Raw genomic sequence first — 27,882 nt, 5'->3', positions numbered from 1 at the left:
CACTAACTGTAAATTCACAGTATACAATGCAAACAGACCCTTCAACTATAAGATACATGTGTCATCAACAGGTATCATTCTTACTTTATAAATGAAAAGGTTCAAGTTAGGTAACCTGCAAAGACCTCTAAGCATTGGTGCTATCTCTTGCACATTTTCTTTCTTAGCAGAGTTGGCAGAGGAGTCCAGGCCCTTACCCTTAACTCCTAGGTTAGGTGGATTTCTGATGTACAGGTAGAGAGGCAGAGGTGACAAAGAACCTACACTCAGACCTCCAGTATAGTCCACGTCCCACCATTACAGTATAAGCTGTTCCCGGGTGGAGAACAGCAACACAGCAGGTACTACATTTGCTGAATACAACAAATCTTTTAAAAAAAGCCACCAGACTTTCAGGAGGAAAAGACTGGCCTTGTTTCATGGAACCAGGATAAGCCACTGAGAAAAACACTTCTTAGCATTTAATGAATCTCCCTCCACGTGGCTTCAGGCTACCAGGACACAGGCCCCCCCGACACCCTTAATCTTCTCCTCGGCTCTTCTACTGAAGAATTTGGCCTTCACGATGACAGGCTGCTTTGGGAGCTTTCCCTTTCCCAAAACTTTGTAGTAGCCCTAGAAGAACAGAGAAAAGGGTTTTTAACACACTATGGCAATTACCAACTCCCTGATGGTACGAGAAAAGACGCCTGCCAACCCACTCCCTCTAGGAGCTGGGGTCTGGGGGGCATGTTTCTGATCTGGGCACTAGTGGGGGCACAGACTGCCCTCGCCAGTGAATCAAGACCAGCAGATTTTCTCCGAGGACTCTAGCACACCAGGACAAGAGCTGTGTCAGGATGTGACTCTAGTCTCGGGCAAAACGTAGCCCCGCCTCCCACTCCATTACTATATAATATGCAAAAAAGGAAAACCACATTTGCAGCAACCTTCCAAGAGGTCTTGAACATCAAAATTCTTCAAGGGATGTTAAAGAGGCCGGGAGGGGGGATTTAAAATTTAACTGAAAAGTCCCCTCAGGGTTCAGACTACCTCCACACCCATGGGATATAAGGCTGACACAAGGACCAGAACTCCAAGTGATACACAAAAATGCTTCTTGGGGGGATCTCTTCAGATAATGTAGGGCATTAGATAACAACTGAACATATTAGGATTTTATTCTGTAAGAAACATAAAGGGTCAAGAGCTGCACCTCACATAGGCTTGTGTAAAACAGACCAGAGCCAGGTGAGCTAAGCTAGTACCAAGAGCTCAGACAAGAAATGCAAACCCGTACAAATCAGGGCAATAACAGGAGGAATGAGAAGATTACGAATGGGGAAAACATTCAAATGAAAATGAAGTAACTGAATGAACAAAGGAGTGGGAACGATTACTCTTCAAATGTTTTGCTTGAATCACAACCAGAGAATTACCTGTGGAAATTCTACCAAAAGGTGGAACTGTCTATTAGGTAACTGGGTACAGATGTCAGGTGGGAGACTATGTAGATTAGATTACCCAGAGTTTTGAGGGGGCAAGGACCCATACAAAGGCAAAAAATATGCAATCACTCACCGATCGCACCACATCAATGATAGGAGCAGCTCCAGTCTTGTTTTTGGCAGCATTTACCCGTGTCTGCTCACTGACCAAGGTCCACAGTTTATCAAGGTTGACAGTTGGGCAGAAGCTCTGATTCCTCTTTAAGTGGTAATGCCTCATACCAACTTTCCCAAAGTAACCTGGGTGACTGGGAAAAGAAGGCCACCACTTTCATAACCTCACTGGCATTAAGAAACTATGTTTATCATCATTACAGTCCACGTCCCACCATTACAGTATAAGCTGTTCCCGGGTGGAGAACAGCAACACAGCAGGTACTACATTTGCTGAATACAACAAATCTTTTAAAAGCCACCGAAGACCTTCAGGAGGAAAAGACTGGCCTTATTTCATGGAACCAGGATAAGCCACTGAGAAAGTCAGAGGCAATGCCAAGACTAGAATTCAAGTCGCTTGCCAGCATTTTATGGAAATTCTATTCCTATAGCAGGAGTCTTCTAAGCAAATAGTTAAAATACGATCCCCTAATTTGTGGGCATAAGTGAAATCTAACAGCTGCACAGGTCAGTCTGACACATGTCACTAACCCGGTGACTGACTGTGCCACGAGGGCCACAGCCAGTGAATAAGGTCAGCAGTTACTCTTCGAGGACTCTAGCACACTAAGGCAATAGCTGATACCCAAGCGTGACTCTAGCCTCGACGACAAGTTCTCTCGGTTCACATCAAGGGTTAACTTGGTAAAAGCCAGCAAAAGGCAAGCTCGGTGAGCGGTAAGAGGCTTGCTTCCCATTTAAGACGTTCTGAGCCAGCCCTCTCCCCCTAACTCCAAAGCCGCCGGTGTCAGTAAAAGCACGGTCCAAGGAGCACTCACTATTTGTCAAAGTTGATCCTGTGGTGATGCATGCCGCCAGCATTACCCCGGCCTCCCGGGTGCTTCCGGTGCTTGCCTGCAGGAACACAAAGCTACATGGCTAACACAGCCTTCTCCAGCCCCCCAATATTTCTCACAAAACCGTTTCCCCACACTTCCGTGCCTCTGCTTGTGCCGTGTCAGTTTACAATCCCTCTTTCAGCATCGCGATTGCTCCAAGAGTCCGGGTTAAACCTCTCTTTGCAGCACCACCACAGTACTCCATGCCTTCAACCAATTCAATACTATGCCCCGCTCAATTCTCACACCCCCAAGTGATGTGAAATTCTCTAAAACTGGAGCCCCAGAAAACTCTCAGAGAACAAGCCAACGGCTAACGGTCAAATTCAACCCGACTCGAAAGCACGAAGCTCCTACTAACCCAAATCTAAGCTACCTACTTCCCGACAGGCTGAGACCCGGCAGGGAGAGCCAAGGCCGACCAGGATGGGAAGCCGGCACTTACCGATGCGGCCGTGGCCGTGACTCACGTGGCCCCGAAGTTTCCGGGTCTTCCTCAGTCTGGACGGCTGTGTGAAAAAAGGTGCTTGGTGGTAAGCCCTAAGGAAGGTGGGGCAGGGGGCGAAGCCTGCCAGTCTGCGAAGCGCCTGGAGGCCCGGGGGTCATGGATCTGCCTCGTGGCGCATTCAGCAAAGCCGAGGTTACAGACTGGCCCTCGGCCGTGCGGCCTCATCAGGGCGGCACCCGGGCGCCCCGGTCCGCGTGTCCCAGAGATGCGAACCCCGGGACAACACGCGGCCCCAGACTCCCGGGCCCACGCCGACCGTTCTACTCTGGAAGACCGGGCTAAAGTTGGGAGTAGATGGCTGGAGTGAAAGGCGAGTGGAACTCGCGACCCGCGCCAGCAATGAACCGGAGGCACGGAAAGAGACACTTACCATGTTGGCGGCCGAGACGAAAGAGGAAGGCCTCCACGAAGTCTCGCGAGGTATCGAACACGGGGGCGGAGCCAATCCGTCTCACTTCCGGCCAGGGCGCCCCGGCCTCGGGCGGGGCCTCTTCCGTGTCTCGGGTCTCGCGCGGCTGCGGGCCTTAGCGCTTCCTGTTCCTGCGGGTTGTCTTCGCCGTCAGAGTGAAATCGCGGTGGCGGTGGTGGAAGGGAGGCCTTTTTCGGGGTAGCGCACCGTGCGCTCAGGCTCGGAGGCTGAGAGTTGTCGTGGGATCCGGGGCTTGGGGAGCCACGGCGCAGGTCGGTCGGAGCTTTTTCTTGGCGCCTTGGCCCAGGAAGCCGCCTAGACCGCCGGCTCTCAGCTCCTCACCGAACGCCCCAGCCCCAAGCGGTCCCGCGCCCCCGCCTCAGTTGCTGGTGGTCTGCTCGTCCCCGGGGGTAGCGGTTGCTTGCTTGTCCCCCGGCCGCAGTGAGGAGCCATGAGGCAGTTACTCAATGTGCCCCCGCCCCCGCCTTTGAAGTCCTACCCAGATGCCTCCCACCCAGCCGACCCGCGCTCCTGAGCGGCCGCTTGGCCTTCCTTTCTCCCTTGGCTTGTGCTGTCGTCCTGGGCGTCCTCAGTTTGAACTTTATGCCATACTTTTGGGACCTATGCGTCTGGTTGCTTTACGGCCCTTTTTATCCAGACTGTACGTTTTCTAACCGCTACGTTTTGATTTTCACTTTAACTTATTCGGCATTCCCATGACCCCTCCTCTCCTAGACCCAATACAAGTGTCTCCTCTTTTGTGAAACTACTCTGATCCATTCAGTGATCGTTGCTCACTTCCCCGACTTGTGCCTCCACAAAATCTAGCACATAGCTCTTAAATAATTCTTGATCCTCATTTGTCTTCCCTACTGGACCAAATTCCTTAAGGGCTCGAGGATTGTTTTCTTTTATCCATGCCCTCCCATTTCCTGGCATGTAGTACACGTCCAACAGAGGATTGTTAAGTGAATGAATGCACCCACCCTCACTTCACTAATAGTGGAAGAGGCATCCCTCCTGACTTAAGTCCCAACCAGTGTTCGCTGTTTGAACCAGTGTTTAAGATCCCGTTCCCTCAGTTGCTCTGTGCGTGTGTGTATTCGTTTTTTTCTCTTCCTCAGTCCTTTCTATTCCCTAGCTTAAATATATTTTAGCTAAAATGTCCTAAATTCTCCCTCACTGTCTCTATTTACTACCCATTTGCTCACTTCCCATTCATTGTTTAATCCATTGCAATCTAGCTCTCGGTCCCACTGTTTCAATGAAATTGCTCTTACCAAGGTCATCAGTTAACCAAACACCAAACTGAATGGACTCTTCATATTCCTCATACCACTTCTCTCTGTTGTACTTTATCCCTTTGACTTCTTTTTCTAGCGAAACTCTTGCCTTCCTCTTATCTTTCTGGCTACTTCTCGGTCTTCTTTTCAGGTTCTTTTAACTTTGTCTACCATTTAAGTGTTGACGTTCTTCAGCCTCCTCTCCTTGCCCCCTTAACTTTTCACAGTACATAATCCTCTTGGGTGAACTCATCCTGGGTGGCTTCAATTCACATCTCTATTGCTGAGCTCCACGCTCATGTATTTGCTTAATTTCTGGTTAATATCCTTCGCACATTCTACAGACAAACTAGACAAAAATATCCAAAGACTGCAGTCTTCTCTGCTCTTTGGTGCCTTCTCCTTTATTCCATATCTTGGTGAGTGTCACCCTTGTCCACCTAGATAGTGATGTCAGGGAGACCTGAAAATTGTCTCCAAGCCTTCTTTTCCTCTGATATACTGTCACCATATCCTTTTGTTCTCTCTCTCTCTCAAATCTACTTCTTTTTACTTTTTAAATTATTTTATTGAGGTCTTATTGGCTTATAACATTGTGTGAATTTCAGGTGTACATTATTATTTATCAATTTCTGTATAGACTATGTCGTCGTCACCACCAATAGTCTAGTTTTATCCATCATCCACTGCCTTCATTAAGGCCCTCATCATATCTCTTATCTCAGGTTCAACACCCTCCAGTGATCACCATGCTTGCATTAGAATGCATGAGGTTAGAACCCCCCTCCAATCCCTCCATCCTTTACATCTCTGCCAGGTTAATCTACCCAAAACGTGACTTTCATCCTTTCACTTGCTTCATCAAAAAGTTCAATACTTCCCTGTTACCAAAGGAATATAGCCCACTTGCTTTTCTGACCTTACCTCAGCTTTTCCCCATGCAAGTTTTCTGTTGCAGCCAAGGGTACCTTCCTTCTGCCTTTTTGCCTGTGCTCATGCCATTTTCTCATGCCTTTTGTGCCCTTCCTCTTGCTAACCAGATATCCTAAATCTTCAACTTTTAAGGCTCATCTTTTATTCTGCTTCTTCCCAGAACACTCCAGTCCACAGTGATAATAGCCAAATACACCTTGCAGTTTATAAAATGCATCTGTTTGAGAAGTCAACACTACCAGCCCCATTTTATGCATGAGAAAATCGAGGCACAAAAATTTGAGTGACTGGCCAGAGGCTACAGTGCTGCAAAGATAGAGAGCCTGGGCCTAGCCTTTAGTTTTCGCTCTCCAGATCCCCTGGTTTTACCTCAGTGACTGTTCTCTCTCTGACCTCACTGCATTGTGGTCTTCATCACTCCTTCAATCCTTAATCACATACTGCCTGTGACCAGATGAAAGAGGGTGCATGAGAGCCGGGAGCAAGGTCTAAGATCATCCTTTATTTGACATCAAAGCTGGCCAATAACTGCACAAAGGATGAGCTGAGCCACCTGGAAGCTACGCTTGGAAAGGTAGTCTGTGAATGAAGGTAAGCCGGGCAGAGCTTTGGGAATGAAAAGTAACCATCAGATGTCCTGGAACTAGGGCCTAGAGCAAGGACCAAGACTGTCCAGGGGGTGGAGGTAAGGTTCTGGATGATGGGACACTGCTCCTGTATAGTTTTGCCAGGTTCTTTGGTTATAGAGCAGCTACATCCTGTCCCCCAGGCCACTTGACTGAACGGGAGGTCTCCCTGAGTGGACCAGCACTCTGTGTTGGGTTCTGTGCTCACCTGACATTCTTCTCATTGGCGGTTTGATCTCCAGGGTAGAGGGAGTGCCTGGGATGTTTCCCCGGCTCTGGTTTCCAGCCAGCTCCCTTTCTTTCACAAGGCAATCATGTAGCTTCAACATAAGGCTCATGTCGGGATTGTTATTGTGAGTCAGTTTCCCTAGGTCGGACAGCTCAGAGAGCAAAAGAAACTGAGTTCTCTATCTGCAAAGTTGAGTAGCAGCCAGACATTAGGCATTAGGGAACCTGTCTCTCCCCATCAGGCACACAGTGCATGACCCTAGATGTGACCCCTGAGAAGCTTCCTTCTCTGTGACATCTTTTCTGAAGTAGAGCATGGCCTCGTGACATCTTAGGCATCTGGGCTGCCCCAGAGAGTCAGGGCCTCAGAAAATACCTGTGAAATGAGCAAGGGAGATGATGCCAGGCAGCTGCCTGGCGAGGCAGGTAAATGTGATGCTGACTTTTTTGGTACCCCAGGCCTCTCTCTAGGTGGCCTTGTGAACACATCACCATTCTGAAGAGGGCCCTGGTGGTCTCTCTCTCTTCCTCTCCTCTCTGGGTTCCTGAGTTCTTCAGCAGTCCTTGAGACAGCAGCAACAGCATGGATGGGTCCAGCCTTATTTTCTTGTTCTCCATCTTTAGATTTGGACATTTGGAAATATTACATTGCTTTCCTTTTTCAAGTAGAGGATTGTTAATTTAAGATGGAGAGAGCCAGTTCTTTGCTGAGTGAGAATTAGAGAAAAACTCAGAAATCCAAATTTATTTCAGAAAGAATTGAAAAATATATATGTAATAGAGAAGACAGTACAACATTAAAGAAAATTTTGAATAAATATAAGTATAAACATTTTAAATCATAACACCTAAAATACTGTTTTTATTTCTGAATATTACCTTTCAGCTCTTGTCTACATGGAGAAATAGCTATCTGCAAAGGTGATGATCATAATATACAAATCCTTTTATATTCTGCTTTTCATTTAATATCATGACATTTTTCTGTATCATTACCCAGTCTTCATGATTATTATTTTTAACAGCTGAAGAGTAATTTATCTTCAGCATGTGCTATAATTTACTAAGCCATTTTCTCGTGTATTTTGTTTTCATTTTTTGTTGTTCTTATTGTATTCTTTGCTGTTAGAGACAGCGATGCAATGAACATTTGTGTATATGTAGTTTTTTTCTTCCTCTGTTGAATAACTTGTCTAAGATAAATTCCCAGGAGTGAGATTGCTGGATTATAGGATATGAACATTTTTATGATTCATTTTATGTTGCCATATTTTCTTTTCCAAATGGATGGTACCAATTTATGCAACAGCAGCATGTGTACTTTCCAATTTCAACTACACCGGGCTCGGGGTTCTTTTGCTTTCATTTGTAGTTTTTGATATATGGCAATATGGCATTTAGGGGAAAATCCATAGGACCACAGGGTTTTCTTCAGCACAAAGTAAAAACAATCTAATTCGAGGATTAGGAATTTCTAGGAGTCTTTCCTTTTTGCGTTGGATAGATTTTTAAAAAGCTCATTGTGCTACATGGCAAGTGCATTTCTAGAAGCACTTTGTGGGCAGCTAGAATGGAGAATCCTGCTGCCATTAAACTCAGAATAGCAAAATATGAAGAGAGGAATTCTGAGATCTTTGAGGGCAGTTTATCCAAGAGCACAACAAGGAGGGGCTTAAATATTTGGATTTTAATTTAATTTCAGATGATGAAATTAATGGAAAGCACACAGAAGCTTGGGTTCTTTTCCTCCCTCTACTTTTACTAGCTGAATGATATTGAACAAACCGTATTCTCTTTGAATCTTAGTTTTCTTGTCTGTATGCAGTCATGTACCACATAACGACTGCATATATGATGGTGGTCCCATAAGATTAGCACCATATTGCCTGGGTGTGTAACAGGCTGTACCATCTAGGCTTCTGGAAGTACTGTAGGGGAGGAAGAAATTTTCCTCTACCTTCTGGGTTCTTCTGCTGGTCTAAGAATTAAACTGACATGAAATAGATTAACAGGAGAAAAACAAACAAAAGTTTAACAGCATGTAGACCAGGGAAAAACTCAGGAAAACCGAATAACTTGCCAAAATGGCCAACACCCTCACCTGAAATATCATCCTCAGCTAAAGACAAAAGAAGATGTTGGGGAGAGGGAGAGTCAGGGACTTCAGAGGAAAGGAAGGCAATTCATAGGTAGGTGAAAAGGAGCAAATGTTTGGAAAACAAGTGCTCGTTTGGCTGCACAGAAGCAGAACACAGAGAGGAGCCCAACAAACAGGCTTTTCTAGGTTCCTCCCCGTCTAGCACCTCGTTCATGTGATGCTAAGGTGACAGCTCATTCCTGAGACAGGTTTTTTTAATCTGAATTCTTTTAGGCAGTGAAGGGGGAGGTAACAAGAAAAACTTTCTGAGTCTTTTGTTTCTTAAAGATAATAAGTCTAAAATAATCCTCATGTTAAAGAGACGCGTTTTGGGGTGGCAAATTTTGTTCCCCTTCAGTACATTCTATGATGATTGCACAATGGTGAAATCGCCTAATGACGCATTTCTCAGAACATATGCCCATTGTTAAGCGACACATGACTGTAATACCAAGATAGTATTTATCCTTTTCACTGGATTGTGATTTGCACTGATGGTGCCAAGGCAAAAGCCAAAGATGGTGTGTAAAACTGCTGGTACAAGTCATTGCACTCTTCACTGCCAGGCGTTTGCAGCAAAAGAAAAGAAAAGAAAAAAGCCAGTTTCACTTAAGAATGTCCATGATCAGGGCTGGCCCAGTGGCGCAGAGGTTAAGTTCACACGTTCTGATTCAGCCGCCTGGGGTTTGCCAGTTCGGATCCTGGGTGCGGACCTACACGCCACTTGTCAAGCCATGCTGTGGCAGGTGTCCCACGTATAAAGTAGAGGAAGATGGGCACGGATGTTAGCTCAGGGCCAGTCTTCCTCAGCAAAAAGAGGAGGATTGGTGATGGATTTTAGTTCAGGGCTAATCTTCCTCAAAAAAAAAGAAAAAAGAATGTCCATGATAAAGCAGTAAATATTTTATTAAATCTCAATCCTTGAATACATCTTTTTAATATTCTATGTGGAGACTTTGGAAGTATGCAAAAATCCCTCTGCTGCTTATCAAAGTGAGGAACTGCCCTGGATCTACTGTTTGCGTTGCAAGCTGAACTAGTGTTTTTTTCAGTAGAACACCAGTTTTACGTGAAAGAGCAACTGACAAACTTCACTGTACTGAAGGGGAACAAAATTTGCCACCCCAAAACGTGTCTCTTTAACATGAGGATTATTTTAGGCTTATTATCTTTAAGAAACAAAAGACTCAGAAAGTTTTTCTTGTTACCTCTCCCATCACTGCCTAAAAGAATTCAGATTCTGGGAATTTGGCAGATATTTTTTTCAAAAATGAAGTGAGCCCATCACTTCAAGGAAAAAACTCACAGTATTTGCTGCCAATGGTAAAATTCAAATTTTCAAGCAAATACTAGAACTCTGGTAAAGTTATAGCTGCTTCCATGAGTTTGACAACTTCCTAATACTTAAAGAATTTTCTCATGAGATTAGAGGTGATATTAAAGAATGTGATTTTTTGTTATTGTATAATGAAACATGTCAATATTTGGAGCATCTGCATAAGTCTTGGAATCATTATTTTCCAAATGACCAATGCTTGGTGTTATCAAATTATGCCTGGGTAAAAGAGCAGTTTAAAGTGGAAGAGAGACCAGAGGATTTTAATGTAACAGAGTAAAAAAAGTCCATTAATGAAGTTTCAGACTTCACATTACCCCTAACCTTTAAGAAACTACCACTTGTTGAATTTTGGTGTAGTATCAAAGAAGAAAATCCACAATTATCTGATAAAGCTATTAAAATACTCCTGTCTTTTCCAACTGTATAGCTGTGTGAGGCTGGATTTTCTTCGTATACTATAAACAAAACAGCATATAACAGATTGACTGCAGAAGGAGACATGGGGATCCAGTTGTCTTCTATTAAGCCAGACCTTAAGAAGGTTTTCAAAAAGGAAAACAGTGTCACTCTTCTCACTAAATTTATTTATTTAAAAATTTTTTTTTCTTCTGGTGAGGAAGATTGTCCCTGAGCTAACATCTGTGCCAATCTTCCTCTATTTTGTATATGGGAAGCTGTCACATCATGGCTTGGTGAGTGGTGTGTAGGTCCGTGCCCAGGATCCAAACCCACGAACCTTGGGCCACCAAAGCAGAGCATGTGAACTTAACCACTACACCACTGGGCCAGCCCTAAATTTATTTTTTTGAAAATAGTTAATCTTTCCTAAAATTATGCTATTTGTATTGACATGTAATGGGTTTATTATTTTTAATGAATTAATATTTTAAAATTATCTGTTTAATTTATAATATGGTAAATAGCAATAGATTATAACTCACGTAAACAAAATTGCTTTGGGGTCCTCAATAATTAAAAAATCTAAAGGAGTTCTGAGACCAAAAAGTTTGATGTTTTCGTAGTCTAATCAGCCACACTTAAAACTTCTAAGAGAGACTGCCCTCACCTCCACCAGGGCTGCTACTATGGCTGCTCTCTGGAAAATAACTGCCCTTAGAGCTCCAGAATGAATTAGAGGTGAAAGTCCATCTGTTACTTTATTTAGTGGCATCTTGCTGGGCCCCCAAGCAGCCTGGCCTCTCCCAGTCCCATCACCCTTCATCCTTAATGGGCTTGGCTCCGAAAGACTGTGGACCAAAGGGAAAGTTCTTTCAAATTTGCATAACTGCATAGCTCCAGGTTTGAATTAAATGATTTTTGTTTTGTTTCTTAAGTAAGTACGAATATAGGGGCAACCCCTGTGGCCTAGTGGTTCAGTTTGACATATTCCACTTTGGCAACCTGGGTTTGTTTCCTTGGTGCGGACCTATACCACTCATCTGTCAGTGGCCATGCTATCATGGCGGCTCATGTACAAAAAGATGTAGATTGGTAACAGATGTTAGCTCAGGGCAAATCTTCCTCAACAACAACAACAACAAAACCAGAAAAACCCTCTCTGGTCATTGCCAGTGACTGTCACAGACAAGTAAAATGTATATTAAAAAATAATAATAAGTATGAATATAGAACTAGGTACACTCCTTTTGCTCATACAATTATAAAACCAAATACAGTTTACAAATTATAAAAAAACAAAACAATCAAATTAAGAATAGTAATTTCATTTCATGTGTTGCTAAATTAAATTGCCACTACAGCTTAAATGTGGTGCTCCGTGTTGCAGCTAAGTTTAGCAAACTTATGCCACAATGATGATGGCCCAGTTTCCCCACCTCCTTCCTCTATTCTAAGTACTGTGAGACCTTCATCGTCATGTGCCGCAGTGTCGTTTAGACTTCATGTGTCAAGAATGCATCATTCACATGTTGAGTCCACCCCTTTCTCTTCTCATTAGCCTGAGACGAAGTAATACTGCTTGGTGGGAACTAGATCCTAAACTCCTATCTGTGACCCTAAAATCTCATCATGGTGGATATGTAGATGAGCCAGAATATTTATACTTTAAAAAACCCATATCAGAATGAAACACTAATTTAAAAAATTATTGGTGAGAACTCATGAAGATGTGTGTGTGGATCTCAGCTTGAGAAAGTCAACTTAAGAGTGTGGAGTCTGGAATCAAACTGACCTGGATTTGAATTTGCATTTGAATTCTGCGATTTACCTTCTGTGTGCAATTACCCAACCTGTCTGAGCCTTGGTTTCCTCACCCTGTCCCTCATGGTTTTATTTAATTTGTAAAAGTATCATAATCCCCATCTCCAAGGATGGTTGTGAGGACTGAGATAAAGCATATAAAGCACCTGGCATAAATTTGGCTTTTAATAAATTTCCTTCTCCTTTCTGAAAAGAAATCTTGTATCAAGCTTGTCCACTAATAAGGAGAGGCGCAGGTAGATCTGAGACACTTTTGGAGATGAACAAACCCTGTAAGAAACACACAACCTAGCGGACCCCTCCAGGCTTTGTTTTCCACAGCAGAGATGTGGGATTCTCTCTTTGGGCCCAAGTGAGAAGTTGAGGCTGTGCCCTGCTCTGGGGCATGAGCATCCAGTTCTGGGGATGGACATGGCCTGACTTCTGAGGCCTTGGTCTCTGAGTCCTCTCTTGCCTGTCCAGAAACATCCCCCTTCCAAAAGAAATAAATCACTCTGCTTTGTGCTTCGCTTACAGGGAGTGGAGCTTGCTCGCTCTATGCGCTGCTTCACGCCTGAGGATGTCAATGGAAAAGTCTCCATCCTGGGCATGGGCACGGGCACGGATATGGGCGTGAGCTTTATGGGGCTGCCGCTAGTTGACCAGAAACACAGGAGTGGACACATGGAAGCCGTGGTACTGACCTGCTCATTGTGCCGACAGAACCTGCAAGATGTGGGTACCTGGCTCCTCCCCTGCCAGCATTTGCTCTGTAAGGACTGCTTCCAGGGCTTGATCCAGGAGGTAGGGCGGGATGCCAAGGCTCCTGGGACTGTCCCAGATGGTAAGTACAAAAGCACCACAGGTTCACCTCCTTCTACATAACAGGTCTCTTCCTGTTTCATAGGAATTGAATTTCAGGTGTAGAGAGAATCAGAGTTTAAATACCCAAGGGATGCTCATTGCTGAAAGCAACTCTTTGGGGAACCTGTGAGACAAAGCAAATCCTCTTGATGCCTAATATATCTGTTTTCTAAGCTGGGACTTTTCATGTTTGGGATTTCCTTAAATTGATGGCAGACTAAGAAACCTGGGAAGATTTTGATTCAAGGTTCTGCTGACTCCCCAGATGGTGAGGATGCGTCCTGGCTCACTAAACTTCCAAGGCGGGAGAGAGAATGGCTGGGCTCCTGGGGTTGGTCAGGAACAGATTCTGCATGGAATCACACTGACTAGTGAACCATTGACTGTTTAAGCTGCTGCCCGGCAGGGAGGAGCCTGTGTCTTGCTCCTGTATGTCAGGTTTCCTTGGAAACAATCTTATTGAGAACTGTGATGTCCTTGGAGACAGGAACCAGGTCCTTTAGTTTCAGTATTCTAGCACAGGACGTGTAACAAAGGTGCAGTAAATATCTGTTGAATAAACTTGCAGGATGAGAAAGTCAAATAAGTTGGCAGCATTTAGAAATATCTTTTTTGTTTGTTTTTTCTCTGCCGTATGTTCAAAGTGATTTATAGCACAAGGCTGGGCCCTCTTTGAGGCATTATAATGTTGCAGTTAAGAGTGGGCTTTAGATCTGAATTTTGAGCCCTCCAAACCTTTGGGCAAGCCACCCTTACTTCTCTGAATGCCTGTTGAGAGTTTGAAGCACAGAAAAGATCTGGTTTACTTTGATTTTAAAAATTAGTATCTGAATTTTAAACTTGTAACTTAAAGTTAGGCCTCCCTTAAGCTTTTAATTTTGACTTACAAATCTTATTCTACTTATAAAGGTAGCAAATTTTAACAATCACTTTTAAAGGGCCTTTTTAATATTTGAACAAACAAAATTAATATTTGCCTTTATAAGTTAAATGTATTTTATTTTCTTTTTAAGTAGTACTAGGAAATAAGTCTAGGAAATAAGTGTTCCTAATTCCTTAAAGAACTCTTTGAAGTCCAATAAGTTAAATTTATAAATATGGTGAATCTTAAATATGTCTTAAAAGTTCTAGCACTATTGGGTTAATATCCAGAATATATGAAGAACTACAACTCAACAACAACAACAACAAATTTAAAAAAAAATGGGCAAGGGACTTGAATAGACATTTCTCCAAACAAGATATACCAATGGCCAGTAAGTACATGAAAAGATGCTCAATATCAGTAATTATCAGGGAAATATAAATCAAAACCACAGTGAGATACCACCTCACACCCATTAGGATGGCTACTGTTGAAAGAAAAAAACAGGGGCTGGCCTGGTCATATAGCGGTTAAATTGGCACACTTGGCTTCAGTGGCCCAGGGTTCATGGGTTCGGATCCTGGGCATGGACCTACACACTGCTAATCAAGCCATGCTGTGGTGGCATCCCACACACAAAATAGAGGAAGATTGACATGGATGTTAGCTCAGGGACAATCTTCGTCAAGTAAAAAGAGGAACATTGGCAACAAATGTTAGTTTAGGGCCAATCTTCCTCACCAAAACCAAAAACAAAACCCAAAGTAACACATGTTGGTGAGGATGTGGAAAAATTGAAATCTTTGTTTACTGTTGGTGGGACTATAAAATGGTGCAACCACTCTGGAAAAAAGTATGGTAGTTCCTCAAAAAATTAAAAATAGAATTGCCATGTAATCCAGTAATTCCACTTCTGGGTATTTACCCAAAAGAGTTGAAAGCAGGGACTTGAAGAGAGATTTGTTACACTCATGTTCATAGCAGCATCATTTGCAATAGTCACAAGGTGGAAGCAACACAAGTGACCATCAACAGTGAATGGATAAACAAAATGTAGTATATACATATGATGGAATATTACTCAGCCTTAATAAGGAAGGAAATTCTGATACATGTTACAATGTGGATGAATCTTGAGAGCATTATGCTAAAGGAAATAAGCCAGTCGCAAAAAGACAAATACCCTATGATTTCAGTTACATGAGGTCCCTAGAGTGGTCAAATTCATGGAGACCAAGTAGAATGGTGGTTGCCAGGGGCTGGGGGAACGGGGAACGAGGACTTCTTTTACGTTACAGAATTTCAGTTCTGCCCATTTTTTAATTAGTTTTTTTTGTTGTTAAGTTGTAAGAGTTCTTTATATATTCTGGATACTAGACCCTTATCAGATATATGATTTACAAATATTTTCTCCCATTCCATGAGTTGTCTTCTCTTTCTGTTGATAGTGTCCTTTGATGCACAAAAGTTTCATATTTTTTTTAAAGATTTTTCATTTTTTTCCTTTTTCTCCCAAAGCCCCCCAGTACATAGTTGTATATTCTTCGTTGTGGGTCCTTCTAGTTGTGGCATGTGGGACGCTGCCTCAGCGTGGTTTGATGAGCAGTGCCATGTCCACGCCCAGGATTCGAACCAATGAAACACTGGGCCGCCTGCAGCAGAGTGCGCGAACTTAACCACTTGGCCACGGGGCCAGCCCCGAAAGTTTCATATTTTAAGTCCAACTTAGAGATTTTTTCTTCTGTTGCCTGTGCTTTTGGTATCATATCCAAGAAGTCATTGCCAAATCCATTATCATGAAGCTTTCCCCCTAGGTTTTCTTCTAAGAGTTTCATAGTTTTAACTCTTATGTTTAGGTCTTTGATCTCATTTAAGATTTTTTTTGTGAGGAAGATTGGCCCTGAGCTAACATCTGTTGCCAATCTTCCTCTTTCTGCTTAAGGAAGATTGTCACTGAGCTAACATCTGTGCCAATCTTCCTCTATTTTATGTGGGATGCTGCCACAGTGTGACTTGACAAGCAGTGGTAGATCTGCGCCTGGGATGGACCTGTGAACCCTGGGGCTGCTGAAGCAGAGTGCACGAACTTAACCACTACACCACCAGATCAGCCCCATCATTTAAGATTTTTAACATGAACTAATTATGCGTGTTTCAAGTCTTTTTCAACTCTAAAGTCAGGAAACTAAATTCATGCTAATGACAATGATTAGAATCATTGTGTTTGTTGCCAAGTTATTCTAAGTACAATGGAGAATAAAAATGTAAGCTTTGGTGTCAATATATCTGAGCGTCTGAGTATGAATCCTGATCTGCCTGTCACTTAATAGTTGTGTAGCTTGGGTAATTTTGCCTGCCTGTAAATGGGGATGATGATAGTAGTAATTAGCTCATGGGATTGTTATGAAGATTAAATGAGAACATATACATAAAACATTCTGTACTATGCCTATGATATAGTAAGAGACCAAGAAATGTGAAAAAATACTATTATTTAGAACCTGTGAAACTTAAGTTGAAAAAAATCTATTAGATATGAACATGCTTGATTTGGAACCAGAAAGGTAATTTCTTGACTATGTGGCATCTTGTATTTTTTGCTATGTCCTATGATCTGGCTAGGCCATTGTTACCTTCCATATTTACATTTATTCATGAAGGGTGGAATAAGCTTCCTCTACTACTTGGAGATTTTAGGACTATGCTGTGAGGTATTTGTTGGTTTGTATGTCTGTCTCCTTCATAGGTATTTATTGACTTCTATGTACCAGGCTCTATGGCATTTAGGCTACAGAGATGAAAAGACAGGGCCCTGCCTTCAGGGAACTCATCCTCTATTGAAGGGTAGATAACTAAATAGATGATATTAATACAATGTGGTAGGGATGTGAGGAGAAGATTGTTTAAAGTTCCTGCAAAGCAGCAGTACATCTGGGAGGTTCTGCATGCACCAGGACTGGTAGATGTCAGTTGCTCACTGAATGTTTTCTGAAGGAATAAAAGAATGGCACCCAAATGATATGTCTGATGAAAAGCAGAGCTATCCCCTATCTCTAGCAAGTCTAGAGAGATATTCAATACCTGAACTTAGATTTCTGGACTGTAATTTGAGAAGCCAAGCTTTGGGAGTCTGGTTCTTTGGAAAGAGCTTTTAACACTGCCACTTTATCCAGCAGAGTAGGAGCACAGACTTGCTAAAAGGCTTATCCTATTTCTGCCAATCTGGGGTTTTCAAAAGTAAAATATGAGAGCAGGTAGAGGGTTGGCAGAGGAGATGGGCAGAAGCTGAAAAATTAATTGGTCCCTAGTATCAATGCTTCCAGCCAGATGGGGCCACATTGCATGGGAAGGAGTCCATTTCCAGAAATCTGTTTCTCCCGGACAGAGCTGAGCAGCTGCTGTGTTGAATGGAAGAGAGGCTGTGCCTGGGCTCATGGTCCATTCAGCTGGTTTTCAACTCTAATCCCTCACTGGAGCCTCCCCAGACCTGCACTCCTGCACTGGGGCTCAGCACTGGGGGAGTGCATGAGGTGGGCATCTTCTCATTCAACTAGACTGTGCCTTTCATCCTACAGCCCTGCAGCCCAACACAGAGCCTGACACAGGATAGCGGGGCTTAAGTGAATATTTATTGAACAAATGATTTAATCAGTGACTCCATGAAGATCTCCCATGGCTCTTGCCTGGAAAGAAGACTTTTTTCACTTGTGACACTGCCCCTTTCCATTCCTCAAGTAGGAGATGCAAAACATGTTAATTAAGCACCTACTGGTTGGCAGACACTGTACTGGGTACTTGTGCCTGTATTATCTTTTCTAAACTTCAAAACAGCCCTATAAGGTAGGTATTATTCCCATTTTACAGATGAAAAACCTGGGGATTGTCATTATGGGAGTTCCAAGGTCTAACAACTACTGTCAGCTTGGGTTAAATTCAAGTTCACCTGTCTTCAAAGCTTGTGATCTGCCCTGTAGCACTTTGCTCAGGGGGAGATTCCATGCTCACCTGGAATCACTGAGCTGATGAAGAGACGCCATGGAGAATCCTCGAGGAAAGAACCAACCCTGCAGCCTGAGCCATCACGTGCAAATCTTTAACTGATGCAGCCACAGCCTAGCAACTCCATCACGCTGGGAAAATGGGTCTGCGTCAGGTCTCGAGCTCTGGGGAGATCAGCTGGGCAGGCTCTTCGGAAGCTAGTGATGGGGACCAGAGTAAAAGCGGTGGTGTGCTGAGCACGCAATGGCTAAGCCCTGAAGTGGGGTGACTAGAGTTGCAGGCTCTGTGCAGAAAGGCTGGATATTGGAAATGGGTTTTCTCAGCCAGTGAGAATATCTACTTGGGATTAATCACTTTTAAGTCTAATTGAAAATGGTCCCAGCTCAAATTCTATCTGGAAAGTTGGCTTTTGAGTCCCAAAGTGAAATTTAATAAATGCAGTAAGCTCTGAAGGGAGCTGGCATGCCTGAAACTGACATTTACTATATGCTGGATCTGTCTTCAAAATTCTCAGGGCTCCTGTGGTTCTATTTGTTGTTTTAGGGGAGAAAAGCAGTTAGTTGGATATTTCCTTCCCCATATAAGTAAAAGGAACATTATTCTTTCTCCTCACATCTATTGTAGGACAGATCCTGGCTGGGATACCTTGATTCTGAGATCTAAATTCTGGAATATACTTGTTCAATATCTTACTTTTCTCATTATCAAAGTGGACGATGTGGTCAAGATGTGAGTAGAGCCCTTGTCTGGAAGTCACAGCTCTGGAGCTCCGTCTGGACTCTAGCACCAATTTACTGAGTGATCCTGGATCTTGTCTGGCTTTCAGGGCTGGACTTGACGAGCTCTAAGAACACCAAATAACCACCAAAACCTCGTGTTTCCTGAAGCTAGTGAAGAGTCACCCTTCACTAAGCGTATTGCTTGTAAACTACAAATGCTGAAAGGGGGAGCAATCTCTGTCCCTCAGTGGGCAGGCTTTGGGGCTTTGGGAAGATCCAAAGAGAGGTAACTGACGCAAGATGCTACAACCTCAGAGTCAGGGAGGGAAATGACGCTTATCTTAATGAGCAGTTCAGCTGGAGGGGCTCTAATGGCCTGGGGTGAGAGTGGGAGGCAGGGGGTGAGATCTCAGCTACAGGAGCCTGGCAGGTGAGGTGACTGCAGTTTGCTCATTCCAGGTGCTGAACAGTGTGTTCAACCATTGTGGGGTCTGTTGTAGGCAGTGACCCAAGTCTCCCAGGTGGAGGGCAGCCTGCTGAGCTGGGCTGAGCTGGGCTGAGCTGGGTGTGCAGCAGGTGCAGAAGTTGGAGCTCCGGAGCCCTCTCGGCAGGATAGCTTTTTAGTTCATGAACAGTTTCCTCACCTTAATTGGCTCTCTAGGGCCCTGGGGGTAGCACTGTCACCTCGGAACAGTACATGTTACTGGGAGAGCAATTCCCCTGGTAGTGGGGAGGAGGCAGGCTGTGTTTTGGGGGAATGTGCTTGCTGCTGCCAGTACTGCTTGGAAGGCTAAAGCTAGAATAGATTTGCTGCGGGAGAGTGTTTGAGGTAGCTGTGATTGACAGACAGGGTCTTGGAGGGGCCTCTTATCTGCCAGAACTCTCTCATCCAAGGGGAACCAGTCATAGTTGATTGCTGTGAAGGCCCAAGAGCAGGAAAGACCCTTAGAGCTTATCTCTAACCTTTCACTGTATAAATGGGGCATCAGGAGTCCAGAAAGGTCTAGAATCCTGCTGAAAGTCACATAATTGGTCACTTACAGAGCCAGACCAAAACAATGCAGCTCCTGTGCCTGGCAGTCCATGACTTGCCTGGGTTCGAGGGCCAGTAGGACCTACAGACCTAGAGCAGGATGCTACTCTTGGTGCCCTACTGTCTCTCTCTCTCTAGGCCCGGTTGGAAATGGGGTCAGTGGCTTTGCATGGAATGTGCCAGTGCATTAGTCTTTGGGTTGACTCGAGATTTGAAGTGAAAAGAGATAGAGGTGCCACTCTATCAGACGAAATGAGCCTGGACTCATCCTTCCTGTGCCTTCTGCATTCCACTGTGGTACTTTTTTGGCTCAGAAAGCTTGTTTCACAGTTGGGTGGTTCCTGGGAGCATGGGCTATGAAGGCTGTGGACCACCCATCTCCAGTCTCAGCCTGTCACCTGGCTCTAATGCACATATTCTGACTCTTGGCTTGGATCTCCTGCCTGGCCCTGCCCCACAGTTCCTGAATCCCCTGCCTGACCTCACTTCACCTATTGCCTCTGTGGGTTTTACTCCCAAATCCTCTAGCTTCAACCCTGATCACTCTCTCCTATTCTGGGCCTGCATTTCTACCTACCTACAAGGCTCCCAATTGCTTGCAGTTTAGAACAGAAACTTGGCATGGCCTTCCAGGCTCTTCCCAATCTGACCCTAAGAGCCTCATCTCCTGTCACTCCTCTACACATGCTAGCTTTACCAGCCTTTCCTTGAGAGGCCTCACATTTTGACATCTACAATTCTCTGTTCATAATGTTCCTGCCTCCTGAAATGCCCTTTCCTTGTTAGTAACATCCTACCCAAAACTGAATGTCCAACTCAAATGTGACCTACCTATCAGAACTAGAGCACACAGGCATAGGGGTTGACTTGGAAACAAGCAGGATCCCCATTCCCAGAACTGAACCCCCCAAAGTGAGACTAGAATAGTTTAAGCAGTTGCTGTTTTAGGATGAGGGTCAGCAAACTTTTTCTGTAAAGGGCTAGATAGTAAGTATTTTTGGCTTTGTGGGCCACACAGGCTCTGCTGAAACAACTTGACTCTGCCATTACAGCACAAAAGCATCCGTAGACAATATGGAAATGAATGGGCATGGCTGTGTTCCTATAAAATTTTGTTTGTACAAACAGACGGGCTGTAGTTTTCTGACCCTTGCTTTAGGCTCTGTCTGGGGCTGTTGGGTGGGTTTGAACCTGTGGGTGGAATCAAGTAGGAAGAGCTGTGCAGGAGCCAGGCAGGATTAGAAAAATGTGGAAGGGAATCGCAGGTAGGGAATAGTGTTAGGATGAGGCACGTGGAGGAGAGGGCAGGAGGAACAGGAGGGAGTTAAATTTGTCTGGAATATGGGATTACTTGAAGGAAAGAAATGGGAACTCTGTTTGGAAAGGAGATTTAGGGCCAAATCATGAAGGACCTGAACTAATTTAAGCTATTCTGTAGACAGTGGGGAGCCATTGAAGGTTATTGGTCAGTGGAATATGGTCAAATCTGTATTTTATTCTTACGCGTGTGAGAAGAAGATTGGCCCTGGGCTAATATCTGTGCCCATCTTCCTCTGTTTATGTGGGACACCGTGACAGAGTGGCTTGACGAGCGGTGCTAGATCTGCACCCGGGATCCGAACCTGTGAGCCCCAGGACTCCGAACTGGAGCGCATGAACTTAACCACTATGCCACCAGGCGGCCCCTCAAATCTGTATTTTGAAAAAGTCATTCTGGCTGAGTGGGAAGAGTGACTGACTGGAGGAGACAGGACTGGATGCAGGAACACCTGCTGGCAGGCTACTGCAGTTGTCCAGGCCATTGGTTCCAGATTACTGGTCCTTGAACCAGTGCTAATCTGGATGCCTAAGAATTATTTGGGAAACTTGCTAAAAATATAGATTCCTTGTCCCACACCCACACCCAAGAGATTTGGATTTGGTAGACTAAGGATTTCTAACAAACCCTCCAGATTTGGGAATCACTGGTCCAGCAAGGCAGGATGAGACCTGATCTTCAGGGGCTGTGGATGCCAGAGAAAGTAGGACCTAGGTAAGATGGGATTTGTTAACTGCCTTCTTCCTTCTCCTGTTACTGTCTCTATTCATAACAGCCCATCCACTTGACTCCTTTTTCTTCTCACACCACCACTCCCCCCAACATCCTATTTTGGTCATGTCCTATCACTTCTCCTTGAAATGACTCTTGTCGCTTTCTATTTCTACACTCATTCAGGATCCCATTAATGCTCAACTGGACAAGCCTCCTTTCCTGAGCCCCCTCTCTTCAGTCCATCAGTATAATCATAAAGCCCAGCTCAGTCACTCTCCAGAGCCTTTCTGGGCTGCCTTTGCTTTTAGGATAAAGATCAATCTCCTTAGTTTAGCATTCAGAGCCTGTCAGGAGCTTACTCTCCTGCCAGTCTTTCCAAGCTCATCCCCTGCCACTCCCCCTCTGTGCTTCTGAAATTTTCCTGTACTCTCTGCTTTTGCAATTATCCTGTGCTTGTAGGCTTGCCCCGTCCTAATGTCTTTCCTCCAACTCGACCCTGTTTTTCCTTTCCTTTTTTCTCCCTGCTTGTGTGTGACTGTATCTCCCTGGGGGGTCGAGTTAGCTGCCAAGGGACACCTCCCAGGACTTTTGTGCATCATAAATGTGTGTCTTCTCCATCTGAAGTCCTAATCCTCCACTTGTGACGGACAATTGGTCACTATGGCAACTGACTGTGACGTCACAGGATAAGGACTTCAGGTGAAGTGGCAGGAGCAGGTGAGTGTGTAGGAGACATTTTAATGTCTGTCGAAGGCCCCCCCACAAACCCTCCTTCAGTGCCGGGGGCACGGAGGGATATCTCGGGCTCCTGCTGATTTTTAAAATGATGCGGTGAGAGTGTGTGCCTGGCATCTGCGTGCTGCAGCAGTGTGGGGCTGACAGAGTGTGTCAACTTGAGCTCTGGCTGTGCAGGCACCGCTGCTGCGTGAGCCTGTTATTCCATTCTGGATTGCTATTTTGATACCCAGATTGCATCATTCTTCCTACGTATAAACAGGGGGTCCCCAGGGCCCTGCAGCTACTCACTTCTCCACCAACACTGTTGTTGTGATGAGCTCTATTTAAATGAGCTGCCGGATCGGGGCAGGTTCCAGCCATACATGAGCACTGTCATTTTGGGGAACATGGAGGGCTGAAGGATTTTTGGATCGAGTCTTAAAAGGCTGAGAGTGATGGCCTCCTGAGCCGTGCAGAGGGCGACAGAGCTAGTTGCTGAAAGTTGAAAATCTCGTTTTCTTTCTTCTGAGCTTCTATTCCAAGGCACCCAGAGGATTAGGAAGGAGATGCAGCTAGGAAGAGAGTCGCCTCTTTGAGGTCTCCCTCTTGCTGTTCAGTTTGGGAAAATTGCTGCAGAGCCTTCGAGATAAACAGGAACAGGAGGAGTCAACCAAGCCCTTTCTTGCAGGAGCATCTCAGGTGAGCTGGAGAAATGCAGCCCTGGCTGAGGATGCATCAGAGAAAGGAGAGGATCCAGGCTGCTCCCCCAACCCCACCCAGTACCCAGCTCCCCAAGGCTTAGGCCCTGCAGCCCAGCTGGCTGCAGCATGCAGGGCGGATGTTCCTGGGCACTTGGTAAGCACCATCCTCTGTGACTGGTGGTGGTCTCATCTGTCGCTCTTCTGACTTCTCTCCCAGGTGTTGCTCTAATCATAGGGCAGCAGGGGCCACAGGTAAGCCTCCTGGCAGCCAGGGGCAGGAGCAGCAATCACCTTAGGATCAGAATCTGCCTTTCTAGCAGGGACTGTGTGTCTGGGGAATGGGTGCAATGTGTTTCTCGAAGGTGGTGCTACTTTGAGTTATGGGCTAGATGAAGGCTTCAGGGGCTTGTGTGGTGGGGGCCTTACTATGATACCCAGTACCCTGGGCTGCCCTTGGGTGGGAGGACAGGAATGGTTAATGAGGATGGCCAGCCTGCCAGAGGATACCACCAGTGCTTTTTCTCCTTGCATAGTGACTGACAGAGGCATAGGGAGGTAGAATGTCTTACTTGTGGATACGGAGGTAATCAGGGACTGCTCAGTGGTGAAGGTACCACCTACGTTTTACAAGTGCTCTGTGGTTTTCAGCTAAGTCCCTCCCTCTCTCTGGGCCTTCATGTCACCATCTGTATGGTGAGGGAATTGGTTGGTTGAACAGTGAAAAAAGCTGGGTCTGAAAGCTAGGTCTGTCCAGCTTTGGTTCTACAGGTGAGAGCTGGCAGAGGAGCATCAGTCTGCTTCAGAGGATGCTGCTGCTCTGTTAGAGTCAGAGCTTGGGCCCCAGCTACAAAGTTTCATGTTGCCCTGGACAAGAGCTGTAGAACGAAGGGCTTCTTCAGAGGGTTGCTTAGCACTGGGCTCTAGCTTATGCACCTGGGGTGTATGTGTCCCCACCTGGTGGGCTGAGCTGACTCAGTGCTGGCTTTCTGAGACCTCCTTGGGATTTCTCTCCCACCCCAGCCCTCTGGTGCCCAGGTTGCCTCGGGATTGCTGTTCATATCTGAAGGTGGACTCCCCAGTCTTGGCACCCCTCCCTTGCTACCTCACCAAGTCCTGAGCCCAGCATACTCTCTAGGCCACAGCAGTAGTCGTTGTAGTGCCAAACCTCAGGCTGCAACCTACGCCTGCTCATGGGTCCTTGAGTGGATATGGGAGTTAGGAGAGGCAAAATGTGTCCTCCAACTCACCATCAACCCCCAGGGTACCTAGGTATCAGGACACCCTTCTGTCTATTGGGAATCTGCCCTCTTCTCTGCCAGAGTGGGACTACATCATAGCTGCCTTCAGAATCTTTCTTAACTTCTTGGAGCCTCTTTAAAACTGAGTGGGCCTCCTTTCTCAGCTGGATGATACAGGGGACAGAGCTGTTAGGCTCAGCCACAGGGGCAATGGGCGCTCTCTCTAAGGCACTGGTCCTCAAACTTGGTTGTGCATTGTAATCACCTGGGGAATTTTAAAAAATACTGATGCCTGGATTCCACCTCCTGAAAGTCTGATTTGATTGATATGGATGTGGACTGGACATCAGGATGTTTCAAAGCACCCCCGTATATTCAAATATGCAATGATGTTTGAGAATCACTGGTCTGTAGAATGAAACTGCCCCCAGATTTATTTTCTCCTGGAGAAAAACTGCTTCATTTGCCTTTTGTCAAAGATCATACTTCTTAAAACTCTAAGCACAGATGAGGCTGGCTCCGAGCTCCTTCTGTTTTCCCTGAGTCCAGAGCTGGGTCCAGGTCATCATTAGAGTCTGATCGTTATTATGGAATATTTGACAGATAATCAAATTTTCTAGTTAACTAAAATAAATTACCTTTTTGATTTACACTTGAATTAGAGAGCAATGTAGCATGATGGAAGGGGCTGGGTTTTAGAGGCAGAGAGACTCGGGTTCTAATCATAGTTCTGCCTGTGCTTCGTATGATCTTTGATGGGCGACAACTTCTTGGAGCCTCAGTCTTTCTAGCTATGAAATGGGGACAATGCCTACCTGTCAGAGGTGATTTGATGATTAAATGAGATAACACATGTAAAGTGCCTGGTGCAGGGAGAGGTGATAGAAGAACAGTCTGTCCCACGCCTCCCAGGGACCAGGAGCGTGCACTCTTATCACAGATGGACTGAACACCCTCGGCTCTCAGAGCTGCTCTCTAGGCCTCTAGGTCCCCTGGAGGACCTCTGGTGCCTGTGACGACTTCATGCAGGAGGCAGAAGCCCCGCCTCTTCTGGGATGGTTGTGTGGCCTTTGGGTTCAGGCTCTATATTTCTCGGAACTGATGTTCCTGTGTATGAAATAAAAGCTCAAGGCAATTGCTTGAATAATTCAAATAGAAAAAAAGCAATATATCTAAATAATATTTTATGTAATATATGATTTAAATATGTTATTAATTAACTAAAATAATGTTAAATATTATAAATAGATGTTTGGTTATTTTGTGTACATCCACAGCCCTAGGAGTTCGTGTATTTCAATTGTCTTAAACAAAAACTTTGTTGTATCCTCATTGAAAAATGGAAAATCCTCCTAAAGAAAAAAGCTCAAGGTTGACATAGCTTGATGGGAGTTAGGGACTTTCTGAGGGAAGATAAGAATTTCTGGGCAATGATGTGGTTACACAAAGAGCACATGTCCTTGTGTCCACTCTGGCCCCACAGCTCCAAGGGACCTGCTTGCTCCACTGCCGTGGGTCTCCACCTCTGCTCTCTGCCACAGCGGCCCCTCCTCAGACAGGATGAACTTTTAGATCGAGGCCTCACCTCAGCCACAAGCGTATCCCCTGACCTGCTGACAAGGGTAATAGCCAGCTTGCTGTTTGGCTGTCTGTCCCTTCCCACCTAGCCTAGGGGAATATTCCTGAAGCCTGGCTGCACTAGGCAGAGGAAGAGGGTTGGATAATCCATACTTCCCTGATATTCCCATTCCCCTTATTTTAAGGATGTAGAAACTAAGATTCAGAGAAAGGGGTCACTTACCTAAGGTTGCATAGATAGTGCCGTTCCTGGACCTAAACCCACGTCTCCCATTTCCCAGCCTTTCCCCAGCACCACACCTCTGCTCTAGATCACACCTGATTCTTTTATCTTCCTAGGCTGGCTTTTTTTCCATCACCCTGAAAACTTACTGGTGACTTTTTACTACTTTCAGTGGTCTTCCTTGCAAGGAATGCACATGGAATACCCAAACCCAAAAGAAACACAATTGTCCAGTCTGCTGAAAATCATGCAGCAGCTTTTAGTACAATTGTAAAGTATTTTTATATGCAGACATATGACCAGATAGTTAAAATGCAATGTGCTATTTGTTATAAGAAGGATATTGAGGATGCTGTGGGAGCCCAGAAGAGGGAATAACTAACTCATCTTGAGGGAAATCAAGCCTGCTTCTCAAAGGTGGAATGTTTGAACAGGTTTGAAAGGATGAACAGGAGTTTGTCTGAAAAGGAGGGGAGCAAGAAAGCGTATTTCAGGGAGAGGGAACAGTGTTTTCACAAACACAGAGTTATGCAAAGGTTTGGGATATTCGGGAGACAGCAGAGATCTTTGGTATGGCAAGGACAGAGTATGTGTGGCAGATGAAGCTAGAGCTGAGACTAGAGAGATAAGGCCAACTTGGAAAGGGCTGGAGTGCCAAGCTGAGAATTTTAGCCTTTAAGACCAACAGAGATGGAGGATGTGTGGTGAGGCCTTGTCTGATCTTATTCAGTTATTTCTCTTTTTTCATGATGCTAATGAGGCTGTGTTACCACGACTAATGTTTGGGCATCTGGTACGAGGAGGTTGGAAGCCTTGTGGAAATTATTTTCAACAATTAGAGCAGCATTTCTGACCTGAGGGTAGATGAGGAGGGTCTCCCCAGGGCGAGCCAAATGAAAGTGAGGGACAGTCACCTGATTGCCCTGGATGGTGCCTCTATGGAGAGCATCCTTCTCCACCTCTGGCCAGTGTTCTTGACAGGCAGGAGAATATCCAGGAGATTCCAGATCCAGTTCTGTCATTAAAGTCCATGGCTCTGGGAAGGAGGGGGAGGTTTTTTTTTAGGGGAAAGTGAGGGGAGGAAGAGTATTAAACTATTATTTTGCATGATTTTGATTTTGATTTTGCTGCATAATGAGCCACTCCAAAATTTAGTGGTTAAAACTACAACTAAACTTTATTCTTGATTATGTAGCTTGGCAGCTTTAGCTAGAATTCTCTGGGTGGTTCTTTTGGGCTGGGCTGGGTTTGGCTAATCTCGGCTGTGCTCATGCCTGTGTCTATGTTCAGCTGGTGAGACAGTTAGAGCTAACTGGTTTATGATGGCTTCAGGTGGGACACCTGAGACATCTGAGGCCTCTCTCTGCATGGCCTCTCATCTTCCAGCAGTCTAACATGGGGTTGTTCACAGGGCAGTCTTAGAGTTCTGAGAGCAAGAGCAGAATCTCACAAAGCCACTTGAGGTCTCGACTTGGAACTTGCTGCCTTCTGTTGGTCAAATCAGGTCATGAGGCCAGCCTAGCTTCAAAGGGTGGAGAACAGACTCCACCTTTTAATGGTTAGGATTGCAAGGGCATGGATGCAAAGAGGGTAAGAATTCGTGGCCATTTTTTCAATCTATGTCTCAGACTCTCTGACTTTCATAACTTGGGAGAGTTGATAATTGAGGTTACTGCCTTACCATGAGTGGGATATGAAAAATTTTTTGAATTCCAAGTCAACATTCATGGAGGATCATGTGCTTTCTCAAATATTATCTAATTTAGTCC

General features: G+C 45.0%; 2 protein-coding genes and 2 non-coding genes across 21 annotated transcripts in view; 1 reads left to right on the top strand and 3 right to left on the bottom strand.

Moving 5' to 3' along the window:
* Nucleotides 1-390: 390 nt before the first annotated feature.
* RPL27A (ribosomal protein L27a) lies at nt 391-3,498 on the bottom strand. Its single transcript, XM_008514130.2, has 5 exons — nt 3,361-3,498; nt 2,928-2,991; nt 2,423-2,498; nt 1,561-1,735; nt 391-615 (listed from the first exon to the last, which is right to left on the bottom strand). Exons 1-5 carry the CDS (start codon nt 3,361-3,363, stop codon nt 487-489), a joined length of 447 nt encoding a protein of 148 aa, XP_008512352.1. The 5' UTR covers nt 3,364-3,498; the 3' UTR covers nt 391-486.
* LOC139084378 (small nucleolar RNA SNORA3/SNORA45 family) lies at nt 728-858 on the bottom strand. The gene has a single exon (XR_011541721.1). It is a non-coding gene; the product is annotated as a small nucleolar RNA SNORA3/SNORA45 family (small nucleolar RNA).
* LOC139084379 (small nucleolar RNA SNORA3/SNORA45 family) lies at nt 2,123-2,252 on the bottom strand. The gene has a single exon (XR_011541722.1). It is a non-coding gene; the product is annotated as a small nucleolar RNA SNORA3/SNORA45 family (small nucleolar RNA).
* Nucleotides 3,499-3,530: 32 nt separating the features above from the next.
* The window catches only part of TRIM66 (tripartite motif containing 66), a 58,925-nt gene continuing 34,573 nt past the window's right edge, over nt 3,531-27,882 (top strand). For 3 of the 18 annotated variants that reach the window (XM_070626246.1, XM_070626245.1, XM_070626240.1), the window contains exons 1-2: nt 22,269-22,373; nt 23,062-23,228. In XM_070626246.1, the coding sequence (XP_070482347.1) occupies nt 23,201-23,228 (28 nt within the window). In that variant the 5' untranslated portion in view covers nt 22,269-22,373; nt 23,062-23,200. Of the gene's footprint in view, nt 3,672-3,946; nt 6,207-7,355; nt 7,391-12,681; nt 12,989-22,081; nt 22,488-22,527; nt 23,229-27,882 lie in introns of those variants that run through there. The other 15 variants (XM_070626236.1, XM_070626232.1, XM_070626229.1 and 12 more) reach the window with 15 other exon arrangements.

The sequence above is a fragment of the Equus przewalskii genome, chromosome 6 (assembly GCF_037783145.1).
Source record: "Equus przewalskii isolate Varuska chromosome 6, EquPr2, whole genome shotgun sequence".
NCBI lineage: Eukaryota > Metazoa > Chordata > Mammalia > Perissodactyla > Equidae > Equus > Equus przewalskii.
This window is presented reverse-complemented; position numbering and strand designations above follow the sequence as displayed.